Genomic DNA, 23,960 nt, shown 5'->3' with positions numbered 1-23,960 from the left:
ACTTGTTTGTGCCTTGTGACTAGCACAAGAGTTTCTCCCCAACAATTTTGCAATGAACTGGCTAAAGAGTAAGTATCACTGAGTCCTGGTGACTTCATGGACATGTGTAAAAAGTAAGATTATTTAGTTTCAGCAGAAGCATTTTGAAATAATTACTAACAGAACAGATTTTTCTTATTAAAAGTCTGAAACCAAAGTTCTGAGTTTACATTTGAAACTGCATTTAATGACAGGTTTAATTTCAGCAGAATTCTCCAAAATTAAGGACTTTCATATCTCTTTCAGTGGGAGACAACCTCATTCTTAAGTCACTTTCACTGAAATCAGTGGGACATAGAAATTATTAATTTTTGCTGCTCTATTTCATTGTTTAAAACTTGAAATATTTGGACATCATAACACATTTCAGCAAAATAGAAGGGAATTCTCCAAAGCTCTTATAAAAACTATAAAAATATTGTTGGATTACTTAGAATATTATGTGTGCAAAATAGATTATAATAGAGGAATAATTTGAAAACAGTAATATACAAGCGGCATGTCATTTTATAGGATTCAGATATTGTTTTTTATTATACCTTATTAGTCACATCAAAAAATGAAACGTACAATGACTTGATATAAAGTGCTTATTAATTCTTTATTACTTCTTTCCTTAATTAATTTTAAATTTTAATCATATTGCTTATTATACTTCTTGGCTTCTTATAGTATATTTCTCTCTCTGCCTCCATTTTTTTAATGGTAGGAACCCTTCACAACATTCTTTCTCAATGCAAATGATGGCAAATTTGATCATCCGGATCGAACTTTTTCTTCAGTGGCAAGATCATGGAGAAATAGCCAAAGAGACACTTCAGATGTCAAAGTAGGAATAATATTTTGTATATGCAAGTAATTGGGTAGCTGTCAATATGATTACATGCTGTAAATGCAGAATTGTGGGGAGGGGAATGGTTGTGTTTCACATACACAGAAAGGAAAGTTGCATTGGTATCATCAGTTTTAAAAGCCTATTTTACATACAGTGATAAATATAGGCCTTTCCAATACTTGAGCTATTGAAAGGTCTTTTGTTCCTGCCAAAATAAATAAATAATCCTATCCCAATTTAAATCAAATAATCACAAAATGGAGAAAAGCCCAATAAATTGTTCTTTCCTGCTGTTAACTCAATATTTGGCCCATTTCATAAACACAGCAAGATTGGATTTGACCTTAAAGTGTTATATTGTTATAGCTTTTCTAGCATGGGTTTTCCATCGCCTGGGGCAATTAATAAAGCATTAATGACAAGATACATTTAAAATGTATGCTTTCTGTAAGCCTTAGCTTTTACCTCATTGTGCCTCAGGATATTATGCAACAGTACACATTAGATTAAACCTGTATCTACATAAAACATAGAAACAACCAGACAACAGGATGATTTTTGAAGTATTACCACGCACTCATTCTTGTATAAAAGGATTTTATAAGTTTTTATTGAACTGTGAAACCTGTGTTCTTGCTTTATATTAAAAAATAAGATCTTCTCCTGATTTTTCAATTAGTTGGCAGCCTAGAAATCCTGTAAAAATACATACTTACATACACAGCATTTTAAAAAAATTGATAAATAAATATCGTCATTCATTCAATCAATTTTATCATTTCATGCTTGCTTGAAATCAGAAGATATATTTGAAGTTGTTTACACTTATTGTAAACCCCCTTTCATCTTTTTTAAAAAAAATGTATATTGGTAGAATTGTTTTTACAGGCTCTTGTAAGCTAGAAGTCCATTCCTACTAAAGCTACTAGGACTTACATTATTTATGTATTGAATTTCTCCTCTGACTTAGGAGAAAGGAATAATTGGTTGAACAAAAGAAAGGTAAACTCATAAAACTGTTAGCAGGTTCTTTTATGATTTGGATTCCAATGGAAATCTATGTCATCTGATATATAATCAGCATAACATGAAAGTGATAGTTTTTGGCCCACTATCTTCCATACCAATATATGCATTAATGCGCTTACATTTTCAAATGAAAATAGACAGCATATTTTATTGTTGTATTTTATCATTATACTTTAAAGAAGAATAGTAAAGCACCCCAGCTTGGTAGAAAGAACTGTGCATGTGGAGGGGAGAATCTATGCATTATTTCTGGAGGCTAAAATCCCTGTTGTGTTCACATCTTGTGAAATATGCTGGTTGGCCATGAAACTTTGATTTAATATCGTAGTTCTTTTAGAAAGACGAATGCAAGATTTTCTTATCAGGAGTGTTTGCTTGGCCATCTATTTTTTTTCCACTAAAATTCACTCTGAATATATAAAGTAGATATTAAGATGAAGCATCCATCCAGCTTATGGAGGCTTTTTTCCCAGGCAAAAGCTGGATGTAATAGTTTATTTTGTAATGGCTTATTAGAAATACTATAAGCCTAGTTCTCTGATCTATGTATATATCTTTAATACATTTGCAAACTTAGCTTAACAAGACCAGAATAAATAAAGTACTATTAAATTATTGTTATTTCTTTTGCTTTCTCCCCTTCTCCATGTATGTATGTATGTATTTATGTACTGGTTTCTGTTAACTGCCATAACCTTAGGATCAACATCATTTTATTTGTATATGCTGAAGATATAAAACTCTAATGAATGTTAATCCTAAGCTATGACTGATTTTTTTGCCTTAGTATTGATCAGATGCCTTCATGAAGTACTCACTCACTAAAATATAATTATAAATCTAATTGGTAGTTTTATACTGATTAGAGGTACAACCATCCACTTGGGCAATACTCCCACCCCTCTTTATTTACGATATAGGTTTCTGTGTATGCAAAGTAAACCACACAGACATTATCCAATCCAACTGTGATTTGCTGTTTTAACAACAAGCAGACATGAGCCTCAGTTTCACATATCCCTTCGTCTCATCTCATGCAGTGTGAAAAGATAAGAAGATTTCCATTATGGATTTCCAGCAAGGCTGGCCATAAGTCCTATATAACAGAGGACAGTCTGCTATTTAAATAGCCATCAAAGTTTGTATTGAAACACAGTACTCTGTTTGAATTCTGCTTTTAAAAGAAAGAAATATAAAGAACAAATATTGGGGACCTTGAGATTGCCTGTCACCAATGAAAACCTGAGCAGTTGACTAAATAGGCACATATTTCTCTATTATATTAAACATTTTATTAATCTAAATTATGGTTTTAAATATGTACCTAGGCAGGCATACAAATTCACGTGTAAACCTGAACTTTCTTTTGGCTTATGCATTTCCTTGTTGCTGACAGTTATAGCAACCACCATAAACAGTTTTGAATATTGTCTGAAACCATGTTTTTCCTTAAACCAGGACTGTTTGATATCCTGATATAAACTGAATGACTTGAGTTTTGCCATTTGCAAAACAGCAAATTACGATTTGTTGCAGATTACAATTGTAATGTACTGATCTGATTCCCTTAAATTTCAAGACTAAGGTTTATAACTATCCATTCTCATAAAAAAAATTACATATGAATTTGGATAGTATGTTTATTTGTTTTTCAAAAGCAGAAAATCCCTTAGGAACAAAAGACACTTACTGCCATAATTGATAAATTAGCATAATGGACTACCCTGCATTAAAAAGTGTATTTTTTAAAAAAATATTTGTAGAGGTCCTACATAGAGTAATAAAGTAACTGTAATGTAATAATCCTTTAGTAAAAACACCTCTTTAAAGTGCAAAAAATACAGTGTTCAAAAACTAATTTTTTGAAAGCCTCTCATATTGCTCCTGGACAAGACTGTAGAAATCGGAAAAGGTAGCTATAAAAAGATGTCATTAAGGTGACATATTGTAAATTAATATGGTTAATGGACATTCTTTTAACTGAATGACACCCCCCCACACCAAGGTGAATGTTGAAATAATGGTTACCAGGGGATCAACTTGAATGGGGAAAGGAAAAAAAAAGCATAAAGAGAATAGAAGCCTGAAAACCTTGTATGGAATTATATTAACTGAAAAAGTCTGTATTAGGTTTGATTTCATGACATAAAATGGTATATTGCAGATGTATTAAACTGAAATACTGAATTTGAGTCTTATGGTACAGAATTATGATTGAGTTGTCTTCTATAACATCAAGACATCTAAAGACTAATTTTTCATACATCAAATTAATCCCAACATTATAAATTAGAAAATGTACTTCAGCATTTCCGCCCCCTCATTCAAAGTCATAACACAAGTAATACTATTAATAATACTTTTGGGTTGTAACATAGCCAGTAAAACAAATTAGAGATCATGTTAAATTTGATCATATAAATTTGGCCATATAAATGTGATAAATAAAATAAAATACAATTTAAAGACATAAAATGTCTGTTATAATATTCATTTTTATCCTTTTAAGACTCCCTTGTATCTTTGTTATTTTTTAGTAAAAAAAAAACTAAGTCACATGAAAAGTAACTGCTTATTAAATATTACAAATCTGCACTCTCTTACTGTATAGGAGAAGTAAGCAAGGTGACAACTTAAAAATCAGATAGGATTATTGGGTTTATTTATTTTAGAAGCTTCTTCCACAATTTTCCAAACTAAATTCAAGATGGTAGCAAAACAAAACACCATATAATATCTAAAGATATACAGTATACTACAGAACAGAATGGCAGCAAGACAGCCACGTTAATGCTGTATAAGAAGCCAAGGAACTATACAAAGAGAGTTCCTTAAAAGAATACTCATAAAGAGTTATTGTCAAGAATGTATATTGTTCTATTAACCATGCAAAATATAAAAGGCTATTGTTAAGGAATTTATATTGTTCCATGCAATTTTGAATCCTCAAGTACTCTGTCTAGCTGCATGTACCACATTTTAAGAAAGATTCAGGAAAACTGGAACAGGTGCAAGAGAAGGATGGTGAGGATGATCAGGGAATTGGAAACTAAATCCTTTGATGAGAGTCTGAAGGAATTAACATACTTAGCCTTGAAAAAATGGGGAGATATAATAGCGTTTTTCAAATCAAATTGTCTGATAGTGATAGATAATTACCAACTAAAGGCTGGACAACCATGTCTTGTGAAAGGGAAAAGAGTTCAAAGTGGAATGTATTGAAAAATAGGATTCACTGAAAAGTCTATTCTGACAGGTTTGGAAATGCTGCTGCTGATATTCAGGCTCCCTGCCTTCATCAACTTCATGTACAACATCCACATAAGCCAAAGATCCCCCAAATACCAGTGGTGTCAACAACTTGTCTGCCTTTGAAGGGGAAGGGGATGAATAGGAACCCAGAACAAGGGAGGAGGTCTTCTCTGTTTTTGCACTCCCTCTTTTATCCTAGCCTGCAGCTTGGGAAGTAAATGCATGCCTCAGCCCCTAATTTTGATGCTTATCCATTATCTGTCTCTGAGGTAATGGCAGGGGGTCTTCTCTGTCCTCCCCAAGCATGGGGCTTTCAAGAACGGGATCCTGATTTAAATGAATTGCCTAGCTTTCTTCACAGAATAATTCTTTGACTGAACAGGAGGGGGTTGAATGCTTTGCTGAGGCCAAGATACATTGTATCCACCTCATCTTCTGGTCACCCTATAAAAAAAATGAGATTGGGTTTGTTATGCATGATTAATTATTGATAAGCCCATGATGAGTCCTACGTAGCAACACATTCTTTTCTAAATCTCACAATCTGGCTGCTTAATAAACTTTTCCAAAGTTTTGCCTGGTAATAATGGGAAGTGTATTTATTTGTTTGTTTGTTTGTTTGTCAAATTTTACCACCACCCATCTCCCCCCTAAGGAGGGACTCTGGGCCATTTACAATAGAAGTAAGATTTAAAATTCAATACAAACAATACAGTTGTTTGATATGTAGTTATACCGGTCCTCTTTTTTCTCCTTTTGGAAGTTAGGAAAAAGATTTGCCCTTCTCCAATTCTCTGGAACTCTGTCCATCATTCAAGACTTCTCAAAGATCACAGAAAGGAGATTTAAGATGATCTCTGCAAGTTCCTTCAAGACTCTCAGATGTAATTGGTCTGGTCCTGGAGAACTAAATCATTCATGGTAGTCAGATCCTCCCTAACCACCTCTATATTTATCTTAGGTTGTCAATTCCTTTTTTTGTAAATTTTAGGCCATTTGGGGAAAAGATCAAAGGAAAGTAGGAGTCAAAGAACTCTTCCCTCTCTCCAGTACTTGTTACTATCCTACAGTCTTCTCCTAAGTCAGGTCCTCTTCCTCTTACCACTGATGTAATCAAAAAACCAAAACAAAGCATACTTTTATTGATGTTAGGTTTCCTTGCAAGCCCAGGTTTCTTTTGCATTTCAGTTTTTCTAACATACTTTCAGTAGTTATTGGATACTTACTGAAGCACTTGCCCTCAACTTCGATCCCTTTGCATATTCTTTTTAACTCTTCGCTTAGTCAAAAGCTTACTATGTAGCCACACATTTCCTAAGCTGCTTTCCCCTCATTTTTCCTCCATTGGAAAGATGTGTAATTATACTTCCAGTATCTAATTTTGAGAGCTTCCCAATTCTCCTGCACACCATTGGACATTGAGGATTTCTGTCCATGGCATCCTGCCTACCATTTCTCTAAGATTTCTGTAATTGGATCTCCTGAACTCTAATGTGCTATTTGATTGTGTTTCAATTTATCTTGTAGTATCATGAACCCCAATATGACATGGTCACTTCCTCCTAAGGGTTATACTGTTTCTATCATGCAACCAGCTATTCTCTATTGGTTAGGATCAGATCAATGGCAGCCAATCCCCTTTTCTATTCTTCAACCTTCTGGAAAATAAAACAGTCAACAAGACCACTGAAGAATGTTTGGGAGTGGTTGAGTTGGTTTTGTAATATATGTCTGGGTAAATTTTAGTAGATTTTACCATTATTATGATGTCTTTCCTCCTGAAAGTTTGTAATCTCATCCAGAAGGACATTATCAGATCTTCTGTCAGGCTTTCATACATTCCTCCTTCCCTTCCCTATTCCTTTGAATAAATTATGCCCTACCACATCATATTCACCTGGAAGATTCTCCATGAAAGAAGAGTCAAGGAGAGAATGTCCTTCAGCTTCCCTTATATGGGGGATTTTCATGTGTGGAAAAAGTTGGCAAGATATTGCTTCAGCTTGTATACGCTGCCTTTCCCCAAGAGAGGTGTCTGTATGGAGAACAGTAGTGTAACCACACAGGAATTTGAGGGGGGGGGGCTTCAATCCATACAGGGCATGAAAGAGCGGCTACTTCTTCATAAAGCTATATCTCAAAGTCATCCAGCCTTTGAATCAAATTCAGTTCCTCAGTTCCTAGTATGGATTAAAGTACCTGAAGAACTCTGGGATCCATTCAGATATGACTAGAGATAAGGGTGATGATGTTGGGTAGAATCCCTGTGTATTGCCAAAGCAGTTTGCTTCTTCAAATGGCAAAAGTGTACCTTAAACCTAGTTTGTTTCCCTAAATGTTAGCTTCAAGGCTAAGCCAATCAAATACAATATAAGGCATTTGAGAAAGCATGAGTTTATCATAGGCAGGATCATCCATAGCAAGCTGAGATTTTTTTTCAAAATGGTATGATAAAACATTATGATGTTACAATCTCTTGTATTTGCATTTGATGTTATGACACACATACAATAGGGCTGGAATTTGCACTGCAATGTCGAAACACATGATTTATCATCCACCCCACCCAGATGCCCATGACCAAAGGATAAAGCAAATACATAGGATAAAAGCAAATACTACATGGAGATATAACTTTATATTATTTATTTTAGAGAGGATGTCTAAACAATTGTCTCTATAGTAGACTGGAACATAGTGCTTTGTTTATTAATACAGAAATTACTTAGAAGTTTTAAAAATAGTACAAATGTAATGTAATAAGCAATGTAATAAGAAAGTTAACCTTTAAAATTAAATGCAACAATATAATAAGACTTCTTGAATAATTACTGTCTATGCAAAAACTGCAGACGTTGCATGATAAATAATAATACTTGTTTCTTCCACAAACAGGAACTAATTCCAGAGTTTTACTACCTGCCAGAAATGTTTGTCAACAGTAATGGATATAACCTTGGAGCCAGAGAAGATGAAGCTACTGTGAATGATGTTGAGCTTCCCCCTTGGGCCAAGAAGCCTGAAGACTTTGTCCGCATCAATCGAATGGTAAGATGTTTTTAAATCAAGCTTACTAATAAGTTCATAGAATGTATAAGCTAAGATATTCCTAGTTTTTATTCACTGTAAAGAAACAACTGAAATATGAGGAAGAAAAAGCACACAAAGGAGTTAGTTGACTGCATCTACCTTGTGTTGGGTTTTATACAATGATTTTCACTGGAACTTTCTTTAGTGGAGGCTTATGATAAAACCATAAGTCCCTTTATAAATTTAATTATTTGGCTCAATTTGATAAAGGTTCTTGCAGTCCCCAATAAAAATATAATTGATTTCCTGAAAAAACAAAATCAAATTGGTGTATTATGGGCTAGGAGTAGTGTAGAAAAGTGTTAACATTATTTGCATGCATATCTAATTCAGTTTCACATTAATAAACAACTGAAACACAATTATATATCAAAATACATATATTTCTGAATATTGTGATGAAATATTCTAATCAAAGCAGTACACAAGAAAATGTGTGCACAGAAAAATTATAGTAGGAAAAAAATGAAAAAAGGGACTATACAAATATTACATGTGGAAAGGTGAATATAAAAATGGAGATATTCGGAGGAATAAACTGATTCAAATGCTTTCCCTATGTATATACAGTATGTGCACATGCAGCTGCTTTGCTGGCATTCCCAGTTGAAGTGTTCTCTGTATATGAACAGACACCCATAAAATTATAATATTTTTAATCTTAAGATTGCCACAAGACTTGTTTTTGCTGCAAAAAATTAATATAGATACAACTCTGGAAACTGTTGTTTGGGATACATTATTATTTGCTCACTGTTGTCATACAATATAAAACAATACTTTCCTAGCCAGCGTGGTGTAGCAGTGAAGGAAAGACTAGAAATACTGGAAAGGCCAGGTTCTAGTCCTTCTCAGCCACAGAAGCTCACTAGTAACTTTAAGCCAGTCACTCTCAGTCCATCCTATCTCACAGGTGTGTTGTTTGAAGGGAAAAATGGGAGGAGGAAGTACTGTGTATTCCCCCTTGAGGTCCTCAAGGAAAGTTGTGTGATATAAATTTAACAGACAGACAGACAAATATTTGACAAATCTTAACTATATAAAGGATACAGTTCAGTGCACCTTTTTCCAGGAGTCAGCTCAACTGTAGACAGTAGGACCTGCTGCTGAGTAGGCATGCATTATAAATATAAGTTACGTATATATTTTATACTTTATATTTATTTATTTATTTATACAGTCAGTCCCATTATTAAAATAATAAAAATAGCAATAGTTAATTGCGTATGTTTAAAATCCATGTAAATCTATCCATACAACCCAGATGGCTGAATGCAATGCTTTTATGTCCATTATGTTTTATAATCTAAATTAGAATTTATGGGTGCTGAATCTAACAAGACTATTTAAAGATTACTTGTTAAAGTGCATTTCCCAGAGCTGCTGTCTCCCTGCATAAATCAACACATTAGGGAGGCTCTTCACAATTTATTCAGTACTATAACCCATAGTAGCACGCATTCTCTTTTTTAAAAGAAAGTGCTTTCTTAAATATCTTTATGTCAGTATTAGATTTCTATAAAAATGTTACACATGGTTCTGTCTCACCTATCTCATTCCATCCATAAAAGGCCTCTTGCAAGATGACTGGAAATTTTACTCCAGCAATAGGGTATATCCCTTTTGTGTCAGATAGCAAGTCTACTGTAAGACTTCTCTCTGTTTGAGTCCCTGGAGCAGTCTTCCTTAAACTTGGCAACTTTAAGATGTATGGACTTCAACTCTCAGAATTTCCCAACCAATTTGTTGACTGGGGAATTCTGGGAGTTCAAGTCCACCCATCTTAAAGTTGCCAAGGTTGAGAAGCACTTCCCTGCAAAGATGCAACTAATCAGAGTAGAATATGTGGATAGTTAAACAATATGATTTAAGACATTTCTCAGTGTTTCTAAGCTGTAAGTGCTGAGTGTAGTTTTATATTTTCTTTTCCAGACAGAATACAGAATCAGTCTCATTTTGTTTCCCAAAATCACTAGTGAGTCTTGTGTTTATTTGAACCTCAGCTTTAAACTGAAATGGAGGACAATTGCATTTATTGATTTGATTAATATAGCCTCCCACTCAGCACATGAATCATAATTAATAAACATCAATAACTCAATAAAGCAATACAATTAAACAAGTCTTAAAGAAAAACACAAAAACAGAAATAGAGAAAATATAAAGTGTAGGGACGCGGTGGCGCTGCGGGTTAAACCGCTGAGCTGTCGATCGGAAGGTCGGCGGTTCGAAACTGCGCGGCGGGGTGAGCTCCCGTTGCTCGTCCCAGCTCCTGCTCACCTAGCAGTTCGAAAACATGCAAATGTGAGTAGATCAATAGGTACCGCTTCGGCGGGAAGGTAACGGCGTTCCGAGTCGTCATGCTGGCCACATGACCCGGAAGTGTCTATGACAACGCCGGCTCCAAGGCTTAGAAACGGAGATGAGCACCGCCCCCTAGAGTCGGATTCGACTGGACTTTACGTCAAGGGAAACCTTTACCTTTACCTAAAGTGTGGGAAAACTCATCCAAAGGGGTCATACTTCTCCCAGACCCACCGCCTGAGCAAAAATACAAGTCTTTCATGTCTTTTGAAAGGAAGCCAGGTTGGGGACAACTGAATCTCAGGGGGATGCTGTTCCAAAAGGCAGGAGAAGGCTTGTCTCCAAGGTCCCACTAGATAATATTGCCTAAGTAACAGGACCCAGAGAAATTCAACTCTGCCAGATCTTATTGGCTGAGCAGAAATTATCAGGGATAGATGATCCTGCAAGTAAGAGGTCCTGTGCGATGAATGGCTTTATAGATAAGAACCATCTCCTTGAATACACCTGGAAATGTGCTGGGACCGCAAAGTAGAAGTGTTTGCCATTCTGAAAAATACACAAACTGTCGAAACCAAAAATATACATTTCTATCAGACTTTGTTTCAGAGATTGCAGTAAATCTCAACTCTCCAGGAACTCAAGCCCACATTCAGTTTTTAGGTGCTACCTAACAACTGAAGCTTCACTGTTTCAATATACGGTAGCTTAGAGAAGTTGCCTTACAGTAAACAAGAAAGCACTACCTGTCGCGTCGCGCGACCAGTCCTTCGCCCTTCGGTCTATGGGATTCCCTGGGGGGGAATGAGCCAACGATTCCCTCGCAAGGGTGAGGTCGAAAAAACAACGGTAGGCACAGGATTCTTTTGTGGCAAGTGACGCTACATCTCAGGAGGTTGCTGGTACTCTTCCTGGTGCCACGCCCCCACCTCCTTTTATTCAGCAGTTCTATCAGGGCGGGGGAGTGAGTACAAAGAGAATAGGGAAATACAAGTCATGCCCTTATAAGGGAATATACAGCATTCTGAGGCTACGTGAGAGACGTGCAATCTAGCTGTGCAGTAATGGAGTCAGGTTCGTCACATTTCTACCTTTTTTATTTAATTTTGTCCTCCCCCCAGAGGGTCTGAGTCGGGGAGCCAGGGACTCTTCAGTCCAAGGAGACCCATCCCAGCGTCCTCTCTCGGGGGGTAGTGTGACTGGGGGTCCTTGTCCATTTCCGATTCACTATCAGAGGACCATCCCAAGAGTGGTGTTTTCTCCATACCTACAGCAGTGACCAGGTGTTGAACAGCAAGCTTTGTCTCGGATACCTCTGAGTCCAATGTATGAAGTCTCTGCTTTAAGAAGCGGAGAACGCGACCCAGCACACAGGGGCCTATGGTGCATACGAGAATCAATAACAGGAGGGGCCCTAACAGAGTGGACAACAGTGTGGTTAGCCATGGAGAAATGCTAAACATATTTTGATACCATGACATGGATTGTTGGCGCTCCAATTCCCTTGTTTTCAAACGGGAATTGAGCTCTTTCATAGAGTCCAATACTACCCCTGAGTTGTCGGCATAAAAGCAGCAGTCTTCCTTTAGAGCAACACACAGACCCCCTTGTTTGAGGAACAGAAGGTCGAGACCCCTACGATTTTGCAAAACCACTTCGGATAGAGAGGTAAGGGAATCTTGTAGCGCCACAATAGATTGTTCGATGGCGCGAAGGTCAGTGTCAATGATAACGCTAAGGTGACGCAGGTTCTGATCATTGACAACAAGGGCTGACACACCGGTGGCGGCTCCGGCCGCACCTAAGCCCAGTAGGACTGATAAAGTTACAGCAGTCACTACTTCGCGCTTAGCCTTGAGGGGATAATGAGGGGGTTCTAAAATGGAAATAAGTTCGTCAGGGGAATAGATAGAGATTTTGGGGAGTAGGAGCACCTGAATACAAAAGGCGTTAGTTCGTAACAAAGTATCACCATATACACATGCGGTGAGGCCAGAAGAACATGCCCAAACAGAGTTGTTCCCAGGGATAAAGTATTGCCCTGTCAAGCGGGCAGAGATATTACCAGAGGTAGTGTAGAGTACACCGTAGCCACCATGGCCGGTGTAACCGTAGATGTTCAAGCGATTTTTTGGAAGATAGAGGGCACAGTGATCATGAGAAGAATTAAGGCAATATTGAGTATAGTTAGCAGGAACACGGCCAAGGCAGCAGCCCTGCCCTATTATAGAGGTGAGAGTCAACGTGGTGTTTTGCCAGCGGCAGGAGGCGGCTGAGGTAGAGTTTCGGATAGGGTCAGGAGAACCGACTGCTTCATAGAATGGTGGAGAGGAAGACAAACAAAGCCAACAGCGAGATGTGTTAGAAGCGGCGTGAACAAGGGAAAAGGAGGAGTTAAGAAGAGAGACAAGGGGGTTTTCTTGTTTGGCGAGGGGTTGAAGAAAGGTGGAGTGAATGTCGTCGGCATTGGGCCCAACAGGTGGGGACTGAGGGAGAGTGACCTGTCGTTGAATGTAGAATATGTTGCCATAATGATATGCGGGCCATCCGGGATATATGCGACCTCCCCATTTTACACCTGAGTCCCAGGCATTCCCCTGAGCTTTTCCTGCAGCAGTGAATTGTACAATAACCGGATTACATTTATTCCAGCCCCCCTGTCCTGCCGCACCCTTTCTGGTCGCGGTGCACTCAATGTCCTCTCTCAACCGAGTGAGAGTGATGTAATCAGTCTTATACGGAGGGGTCCAGTAGATGTGGCCGGTGGAAACGCAGGACCAAGACTTGCAAAAGTAATCTGCTAAGCCTCCGCAGTCGTGCACGTGGTCAGGGCGGGTGTCATATCCTGGGCACACGTAGAGGGGATGGCTTTTAACGATGGAGTGGGTGGGTTGTGTGAAGCCGTCGAGCCTCCTGTAGGCTGTCACCCCTAAAAGCATTTCTGAAAAGTCAAAATACAGGTTAGGGAAACAAGATACAATTGGGCTATAACAAAAGGAGGTATTAAGGATCTGTCCCAAGGCATCGCGGATTGTCCAGGTGATATTGTAAGGGCGATGCGATTCCTGGGCGTCGGATGCCAGCAGGCGTCGTCCCTGCCAACGGGCGGGCTCAGGAAGGGAGAGTTGAAACAAGGTGAGCGTAAGGCGAGATGAGGTGGCGAACCCCTTAATTAATTTTGTTATTTCACAGTGATATTGTCCTAGATCGGTCAACTGTACGTTGGTGATAGCAAGGGTAGTTTGGCGAAAGTGATAAGTGATGGAGTAGGAATCGCCATCTTGGAGAAGAGTGTTGTTGCGAAACCAGCGCCAGAAGGTGCCTTTTCTTTTGATGGGAGAGCGTTGAAGACATTCCATGGCGTTGGATGCTGAGCTGCGGCCGATGGTGGCAGGGTAGCGTAAACGATGGGTTCGAATGAGAGAGGTTGTTTTAGGGTTCGTTTTGAGGGGAGCAGAGATGGAAGAGAGATAACAGAGAAGGAGGGTCAAGGAGGTGCTTGTCAGGAGGCTGCCCATGATATGGCCGGATACAGCGAGCAGGAACCCAGAGCACTCGATCAGGAAGTTGCACAGCAGCGTAGCCTTTTCCCCAGGTGACGAGTTGCGCAGGGCCTTTCCACTCAGGGCTGGGCAGTTGCCTAAAATAAACAAGGGGACGGGAAGAGGGAACTACTGGCTTAGAAAAGTGTCGAGATGCAGCCGTAGCAGGGGGGGTACCGGTAAGATTAAGGAAATTCAAGGTAAACAAGGCGAGATTAAGGATATTTTGTAACATCGGGAGGCTTGGGGGGCCTAAAGCCTTTTTCCCCGTTTGCCGATCAAGGGCATTCTTTAGGGTCTGGTTAGCCCTTTCCACAATAGCCTGACCTTGGCTGTTGAATGGTATACCGAATCTGTGGGTAATGGACCACTTACGGCAAAACTCAGCAAAGGGAGTGCTGACGTAAGCAGGGCCATTGTCAGTTTTCAAAGTTTTGGGACATCCCGATGTGACGAAAGTGCGAATACAATGATTGATTACGTTTTTTGTGGCTTCTCCTCTTTGCAAAGTTGCCAGGATGAATCCCGAATAAGTATCCACAGATACATGGATATACTTCCAAGGTGCAAAAGAGGGATAATGAGTGACATCCATCTGCCATGTGTCACAAGCTTGGATACCCCTGGGATTAACTCCCTCAGGGATGCACTTTGCCTGCAAACTGCAGGTTGGACATTGTTGAAGAATGGCGGTAGCTTCTTGATATGTAATGCCAAATTGGCGCACCAATGCTTTTTTATTTTGGTGGAAATAAGCATGGCTGTCCCCTGCTAAAAGCGGTGGAGGAAGAGGGGAAGAGGCCATAATTTTGCAAGCCTCATCTGCCATGTGGTTGCCTTCGGACAGGAAACCGGGTAGCTGTTGGTGGCTTCTAATATGCGCTACAAACAAAGGGGATGTTCTGTCCTTCAGGAGAGTTTGAAGCTGCAAAAAAAGCGTCATGAGAGAGGGGGGGGTAACAGGGGAAATATATGCATCAAACATGGCCACAGCCATTTGAGTGACATACATACTATCTAATATAACATTCAAAGGCTGTTCTGGGAAAAGAGACAAGGCTAACAGAAAAGCGGCTAGCTCAGCCTGTTGGGCAGATGCTTGTGGGCCTGTTAGGCGTTTATGCCATTTGCAATTATTTTGCCATGTACAAGCCCCTATGGTTTTGGAGCCGTCTGTAAAAACAGTGAGGGCTTCCTTGAGTGGCTGCTGAACGAACGGCGAGGTTAGTGTGAAGGGTACTGTTCGCAACAGTTGCAATCGAGGATCAGGGGGAAGATGGCATGACACCTGGCCACACCAGTCCTCCAAGGCATCCTGCAGTGCAGTGGAGTTTTGTAGGAGGGGTTCCCATTGAGTAGCCTTAAGGGGAATGTACAGGGTGGAAACATCCAGTCCCATTAGGGCTCTAATCCTCTTCCGGCCTTTCTCAACAAGAGAGGCCATTTGTGCTGCTCTGGTGATGATGGATGTCTTAGGTGTGTGTGGCAAGTGTAGCCATTCTAAAATATGTAGATGTTTGTTATCAGACGTTTGGACAATGATGGCAGTTAATAATTGATGTGTTGAAAGAATGGCAAGAGAGGGTGGTTTGTCAGTGAGCGCACGGTCCACCCATTGGGTCGTAAGGACGGCATTGACCTGTTGTAGGGCATGCAATTGTTGGTCTGTAAGGTACACCTTGTCAGCTGGGTTTGTCAAACCCACTAACGCTTGGAATAAAGGTGATAACATGGGTGTAGTTAAAGCGAGGTATGCGCGGGCCCAGTTAATGACCCCCAGACATTGTTGTAATTGGACCAAGGTGGTCGGCTGGGGAAGCGTGAGCATAGGTAGAAGTGGGGCAGCCGTGGAGGCTAAAACTTTGTGGCCTAGATATTGCATTGGATAACGAGACTGGACCTTTTCTGGTGCAACGTGCAACCCTGCCGTCGCTAGGGTGGCTAAAAGAATAGGAAAAGTTTTTTGAACTGTTCCTTTCGGGCCCTCAGCAGCGACTAAAATGTCATCCATATAATGATACACAAGAAAATGCGGAAATTGGGATCTATAGGGTTGCAATGCTTTATTGACAAAAAATTGGCACATTGTGGGTGAGTTCAACATGCCTTGTGGGAGGACCTTCCACTGGTACCGAGCAGTAGGCTTTGAATTGTTGAGCTCCGGTACCGTGAATGCAAAAATAATTCTGTCCTTTTGTGCCAAAGGTATGGAAAAAAAACAATCCTTGAGGTCTATTACAATAAGGTCGTGTCCTTCCGGAATCAAGTTGGGGTTGGGAAGTCCACACTGCAGAGGTCCCATGGGCTGAAGGATGGTGTTGATAGCCCTAAGATCCTGTAGGAGGCGCCATTTGCCAGACTTCTTTTTGATGACAAATACCGGAGTATTGTATGGGCTGGTGGAGGGTTCGATATGGCCTTCAATTAACTGCTGCTGGACCAGGATATGTAAGGCGTCCAGTTTCTCTTTGGTGAGTGGCCATTGATCAACCCATACCGGCACAGAGGTTTTGAGAGAGAGAGAGAGAGACCCTAAAGGGTCCTGTAAAGCCATTAGGGAAGTTGAATAAAAGCGTGGAACTGTGAAAGCAAGTCACGGCCCCATAGGTTACAGTGCAAAGGCAAGATATAAGGCTTTAGATACGCTGTAATATGAGAATGAGCAGTCACAGCAGAAAGCCAATGAGAGCTGACCTTAGCGGCCTGTGCTCCGCCTACTCCTTGCACCGAGGAGGCTTCGGCGATAGGCCAGGAGGAGGGCCATTCAGCGGAACGAATGACAGAGACGTCGGCGCCGGTGTCAATCAAGCCTTCGAAAGAGCGACCATTTAGTGTGACAAGGAGGGTGGGTTTAGAGGTTTGGACTGGTTGCTGCAAGGCAAACAATGATGGCATATCAGGAGAAGGGAGAAGTATGAGCGTGGCGACAATTGTTCCTTTATTTAAGGAAAAGCACCTATCTCCCACTCCTGCCAGAGCAATTTGTGTCAAATCTGACGAGTCATACAAATAGGGAGCAGCAACCATTCCCTCAAGCGTAAGCGAGGAGTTGGGAATAAGCAAAGCAGGGGTAAGAGGAGGGAGGGGTTTATGCAGCGTGACAACAAGAGGAAGGGAAAGGACAGCCCCCGGATCGTCATACAAAAGATCCTCTGCCAACTCCACAGGGAAGCTGGTGATGGGTAATTCAGCCTTTGGGGCGGGGTTAGCTGACAACCCCCGATCTAGTTTTCCGAAGGCTGGTGAGGGGAGGAGTTGTTACGACATTGCGAGGCCCAATGATAGCCTTTGCGGCACCTGGGACAAGGAGTTTTAGGTTTGGAGGGGGGGGGCGGCCCCTTTTGAGTGGAAGGGGGCGCCCCACCTCCCCCGGGTGCACGGCATTGATTCTTAAAGTGGCCCGGCTTCCCACAATTGAAGCAATTTCCATGACGAGTGATTGCGAGGGCTTCCGGGGAATGGAGCTGAGGGGAGGGGTTAGTAGAAGGTAGCGAGGTGGTAATGGCGGCAGCGAGAGCGCTCACTTTATGAGAGGTGGTACCAACGATTCTGCAGAGTTGCAGGAAGTCTGCAAGCTTGACACCCGGTTGATTGACTGCGGGTTGCAGAATGGTCTGGCAGTCATGATTAGCGTTAGAGAAAGCAAGTTTCATTAGCAGCTCTTGTTTAGCCGTGGCATTATCAATTTGTCGGTCTAAAGCAATCTGAAGGCGACTTATGAAGGAAGCATATGGTTCATTTGGTTCTTGCATTATTTTCAAAAACGTTTGGGTAGATTGAGAGTCGGAATCATCCACTCTTTTGAGAGCATTCATGGCGCACATGTGAATAATAGCAAAACAACGACGGGGGGAGTTCTGTTGCTGGACTAAGGTTGCGAATTGTCCCTTTCCTAATAATTGATTTGCGGTCACCCCTGCGGGAAGACCTCTTCTAATTTCTACTTCCACCCCTTTGTCGTATTCAGATTGCCACACAACGTATTGCGCCGGGGTCATAAGCATAGAAAAAAGCATTTTCCAATCATACAATAACATAACAGTGTTAGCAGTAACTAAAGAGTCTAAAACTCCCCTAGTAAAAGGAGAGTGCAAGCCGTAGGTGGTTACAGCATCTTTGATTTGTTTCAAAACCTTAAGTTCAATATTGTTATACAAATTTCCTCCCGCCGCCCCTAGGCCGATGGTCATGGGAAAGGCAGAGGGACTTTCCATTTCCAATGAGAGGGGGGAGGAGAGGAGTTCAGTGATGGCGCCTCCTAGGGGGTGGTGTTGAGGGGAGTCGGGGGTTGGAGCTGAAGGGGGAGGAGGAACGGCTGGGTATGGAGGGGGTGGTGGTGAGGCAGCATCGAGATGGGCGGCAAGAGGGGGTGGGGTTTTTGGGCCGGGAGGAGAAGGGCAAGTTTCCGAGGAAGACGGGGGAGGGGAAAGAGTGTTGATGGCCGCCATAACAGCCTTCCAGGCAGTCAGAATAGGCACGGGTGCTCGTGGGGTATCATGAAAATATTTTCCTATCCTTTCCCAAGTGGATGCTTTGAGCGTCCCCTCTGAAGGATAGACAGGGCAGTGTCTGTCCATGTACAGTAGGAGTTGAGTCACCGATTTTTTTGAAATGGGAAAGATGGTCGTACCGTTAGTCTTTTGACAAGAGTTAGCCTTCTTCACTAAATCATAAAGTTCGTCCCTATGAACTGACGAAACTTTGGAGAGTGGGGAGCCCATTACTTACGATTGCAGAGCCTTTTCCAGGTGCGTAGTAACGAGAGTGAAGGCAGTGCACCTCTAGACAGAGATCACACTGTGAGACCGAAGGGATCCCGGACGAGCCCCCAGTTGTCGCGTCGCGCGACCAGTCCTTCGCCCTTCGGTCTATGGGATTCCCTGGGGGGGAATGAGCCAACGATTCCCTCGCAAGGGTGAGGTCGAAAAAACAACGGTAGGCACAGGATTCTTTTGTGGCAAGTGACGCTACATCTCAGGAGGTTGCTGGTACTCTTCCTGGTGCCACGCCCCCACCTCCTTTTATTCAGCAGTTCTATCAGGGCGGGGGAGTGAGTACAAAGAGAATAGGGAAATACAAGTCATGCCCTTATAAGGGAATATACAGCATTCTGAGGCTACGTGAGAGACGTGCAATCTAGCTGTGCAGTAATGGAGTCAGGTTCGTCACACTACCTACTGCAATGTGGGTTTATGAATGTATGTGAAGAACACAAACATACACAAACACATACACAATGTCTGTTTGTCAATCCAGACTTCAAATTGTAAGCTTTCTTCACCCTTTTACGTCATTGGACTTCTGGCTCATCTTTTCCAGTCTTGAGATCAGGAGACACCTGTTCAACATTCAGTTTTGTCTGGTCTGACCACCACTGGTTTCTGCCTTACCCACTTCAACTCTTACAGCTTTTCAGGACTTTGCAATGCAGTGTATAACTCAGAATGTGCACATAAAACTGTATTTTCATAAGTAGATGTAGTTCCAGCTGATAGAAGAGAAGGGGGAAATGATTTTCCCCTCCCCCAGGCATTCCCAAAGTCTTTTCTGGAAGGTTCCCTGGATTATGAGAGTGTTAGGGACCGGATTGCAGGAGAAGAAACTCCATTCTGGTACTGGAAGACTGCTAGTATGATGATGCATTTCCCCTATGTTTATTATGTAAAAGTGTGCACACAAAATGTGTATTGTACTGCAAAGTATACAAAAATACATTAGGATAAATTGTTTACAAAAAATGTAGAACTAAGTAAGTGTGTGCATCTAGAGAAATAATCCAAAATGGATATAAATTTTCATGCAAGAAGTTTACAAAGTGATGTAAAAATGAGCAATTTTATGAAACAAATATATAATCTAGAAACTGAAAAACTGAACTAAAAGAAAACTAAATAGAAGAGTTCTGACTTGACCTTCTGTGCAAAGTATTCCCTTTAGTTTTTATCCACAGGCTCAGATGGTATAGATTGGACTATGCATTTCAAAAATAGAAATTTGATTTTGTGCCTCTCATATTTTGAAAAAAATTTGGACATCTGAGCCAGCTGGATATTTTTTCTCAGTTATTATATCTGCTAGCTCATAATAGTAACTATTGCAACAGTAACAATCATAGTTGCTACAGATAATATTAGAGCATAAGAAAAATTCTTCTGGATTGGGCCAAAGCCCATTTTAATCCAGAACTGTTTTTCTTGTAGCAACTAACAACGTATCTATAGGGTGCTTACAATCAGGAAATATTCCTGTTGATCCCATGCTGCCTCAAATCCAGATTTGACATAGTATATGATAAATCTCTCCTCCAACTACCTTAAGTTTTTTCCAATCCCATTTTAAAGGCATCCATTACCATGTTTCTTGCAAATGACTTTTATAGGTTTCCTGTGCACTATGTAAAGAAAGGTTTTCCCCTTCTCTCTTTAAATCTCCTTGTAATCTACTTCACTTCATTCCTTTTCTCCCTTCAGCAAGATATAGCCTTGATCCTCCATTGCTTCCTTCCCCAGCCAAAACCAGCCACATCCTATGGCACATTCTCTCATTTCCACATTTACATTTCCCCATCTTCCCACTTCTCCTAATACTTTCTCCTTATCACCTACCACTAACAGTTTGTTATCCCCCCAAAGCAAAAATTTATTGAAAACTAGCTAAAAATTACACTTCCTCATTAGGTGTTATTTGAACAAAAACCAACAACAATCCACATATTTAACCAGCTCACTGCTTACTCCTATGTCAAGATCATTAATGAATGAAAAGCACTGATCCCAACACAGGTTCTTGAGTGACTTCACTTCTTATTTACCTCCATTGAGGAAACTGACCATTTATTCTTACTTTAAAAAAAAAATGTTAGCAATTTATGAAAGGAAGGATTTTCTTATTGCTTAAGGAACTTTGCCAGAGACTTTTGAAATGCAAGTATACAATGTCAAGAGGGTTACCTCCATCCAGGTGCACACTGATATTCTCAAAAATATCTAAAACACTAATAATGTATTTGCCTTGGCAGAGTCCATGCTGATTTTTCTTCAGCACCAGCCTTGATCCTCTCTGTGCTTAGTTAGTTTTGCCTGATTATCTTTCCTACCAATTTGCTGAACAGAACAGAAATTAAGCTGACTGTCCTATAACTTTCCAGATCAACTCTTGGTGCCTTTTGAAAAATTGGTGCTCTCTTGGCTATCTTCCAGTCCTCTGGCAATGAACCTGATTTGAGTGGTACATTGCATTTTGTTTCTAGGTCAGGACTTTGATATTTGAATTCTTCAAGAATTCTTGGATGGAAGCCACCCAGATATGGTGTCTCTCAAGATGACCCCAAATACTTCTCTTGTTATTTTTGCTTCAGTTGCTCTGATTTACCCCACCTTTCCCTAGAGAGTCAGTACAGGCTTGATGTCAGCCCTATGAGGTAGGTCAGGTCAGGAAACAGATTCTACAAGTAATATTGGAACTGTATTTTATGGTATAGGCTATAGTAACTGACTCTTGAAAGCCTGACAGCATTTCCCTCCATTTCTCTTTTACTCAAGAGAGTTAAGACAGAGCTAGTTTGGGTTTCTTTCTACTGTTTTCTTCCTGTCAGGCTTAAATTATGTTTTGCTAACTGTCATCAGATAGTTTCTCCAAGGTAATCTCTGTGGTTCTCTACACTTAGGTATCTATCCATTGTTCTAGTTTCAAAGCACTCGGTTTCTCTGCAAACTCCAGCTCTTTCAGTCCTTTGTTGTTAACAGCCCAACAGCTCAACCTCTTTCCCTGTTGCTTTTTATTTTGAATATATTTAAAGAAGTTCTTACTACAAGAAGTTTTCTCTCTCTCTGCAGTATGCAACTTAAATACTTCTTTTATTATTATTTCCTTAGTATAACTTTACACTTTCCCCCCATACTTTATGCTTCTTTTGTCCTCCTCATAACAACAGGTTTTCCATTTCCTGCAGAAAGGTTTCTTCACTTTTAAAGCTTCCTGAACACCACAGAAAGCCATGTTGGCTGTTACTAAATTGCACTCTTTCTTAAATTGTGTAATATATTCTAGTTGAATCTTGGTTGGTTGGTTATGTGCCATCAAGTCAGTGCCAACTTTTAGTGATCACACAGATTGATATTCTCCATCACAATCTGTGCCTAACCTGGTTTTTCAGGTCTTCTAATGGTGTACCCATCCCCACAGTAACTGAGTCCATCCACTTTGGTGCTGGTTATCCTCTTCTCTTTTCTTTAGTTTCATTCAACATCTCAAGATTGCCCTTGCTATTTTGATCAGTGGGTGATAATATATCCCTAGATTTAATTTACATTTGTGGACAGATATTGCCACCCATAATGATTCTATGGAGGAATCTGATTTTTCTTTTTTTGGTATGTTAGATTTTATACATGCTTCCTATATAGAACAACACTTTCCTCCATATAACCTTCCCTGTCCTGGTATAAAATTTGCATCCCCAAAACAATAGTATCCCACTGATTCTGGCTATTCTATCAGGTTTCTGTATAACTATGTTTTCTTTCACAAGCAAGAATTCTTAATTCTTGTCTAGTTTTGGAGCTTTCTAGTGCTGGCACGGAAATACCTTTACACCATGTCCTCTCTTAGATATTGTTGGCACTCTTTTTGTCCTTTTCTTCTCACTGATATGACAAAATAAACCCCAGCAAACAATGGTCCTGCCCCTTGTATTTCCTGAAATATCCACACTTTCCTAAGTGGATGCTGCCCAGCACCTGTCAGCTTTCCTCCAGCACCTGTCCAGCACCTGTCAGTGTTCTACCATGTTTTTCATGTTATGCACCAGCAGCCTGTCTCCATTTCACTTCAAGTGGGATCTGTTGCTGTTATACAGGTTTGACTTCCTCACAATGCTTTCCAGTGCCAAATGAATCTAAACACCTCCACTTGATACCATAGTGTCATCAATATCTAGATGGCCCTGCACATAGAACAGGTAGCATGCCTTCCTTGGCTATCCTGGATTTCAGTCTGATATCTAGGATCCAATGGATATCAGATGTCCTCTTTCCCCAAGATCATGATGACATCACAATGAAAATGACATAATTCATCACGACGTGCATGGTAACATGATGATACACATGATGGCTCTTCCCGCATGTATTGCCCATGCCAATAGCTAACTTACCTTGATGCTTAGTCCCTGGAGATGGCCAACCAATGTGCTTCTCCCTACTTTCCTCTCCTGCTAAACTCCATCGCAAAAGTCCCTCTTCCCATTTGTCCTCCGTTCATTTGCTGTGATTGCCAACTGCAATCGTTTTCTATAATCAATCCAATAATTCTCAGAATATCTTCCAAAAAATAAAAATCCATTTAAAAATAATAGGGCAAATTGCTGTAAATATTAAGAATTAAAAACAAGGTTTTAAAAGTCCACAATTATTAATATAGCAACTTTTCCTATTATATGCATGATTTTAGTATGCTTCTTTTATACAGAGCCTTCGTGTGTTCTTTGTACCTAACTGCCAGATTTTTTAATTACATTTTAGTGCCAAGAATTCTGAGATATTTGGCAAATCATGTTATCTACTTGAAAATTAAATAACATGATTTGCTAAATATTTACAGGTTTCTTTTATATTTTTTGCTGGGTATCCTGATATTTATAAATGCTGTTGCATTTTTAACAAGAGTTTAAATATTAAAAATCAATTTATATAGAACATTTAAAAAAAACCTTTATTCAAGACTTTCCCAATTTTGTAAATAATCACTTGTGAGAATTAGCGGACACTGATGATTACTGATTTGTTACATGCATTCATAAATTAATGGTGTATTCATGTGTAGCAGTATGTGTATATATGTGTGTGATTTTGTGTGCATGTGTGAGGTGT

The 23,960-nt window shown here is 40.2% G+C and overlaps 1 protein-coding gene across 3 annotated transcripts in view; it reads left to right on the top strand.

The window, feature by feature from the left end:
• Nucleotides 1-23,960, top strand: part of NBEA (neurobeachin) — a 454,810-nt gene that overhangs the window by 380,159 nt on the left and 50,691 nt on the right. For all 3 annotated transcript variants that reach the window (XM_063305700.1, XM_063305699.1, XM_063305698.1), the window contains 2 exons: nt 749-868; nt 8,051-8,203. In XM_063305700.1, coding sequence (XP_063161770.1) covers nt 749-868; nt 8,051-8,203 — 273 coding nt within the window. The remainder of the gene's footprint in view (nt 1-748; nt 869-8,050; nt 8,204-23,960) is intronic.

This window comes from Candoia aspera, chromosome 5 (genome assembly GCF_035149785.1).
Source record: "Candoia aspera isolate rCanAsp1 chromosome 5, rCanAsp1.hap2, whole genome shotgun sequence".
Lineage (NCBI taxonomy): Eukaryota > Metazoa > Chordata > Lepidosauria > Squamata > Boidae > Candoia > Candoia aspera.
This window is presented reverse-complemented; position numbering and strand designations above follow the sequence as displayed.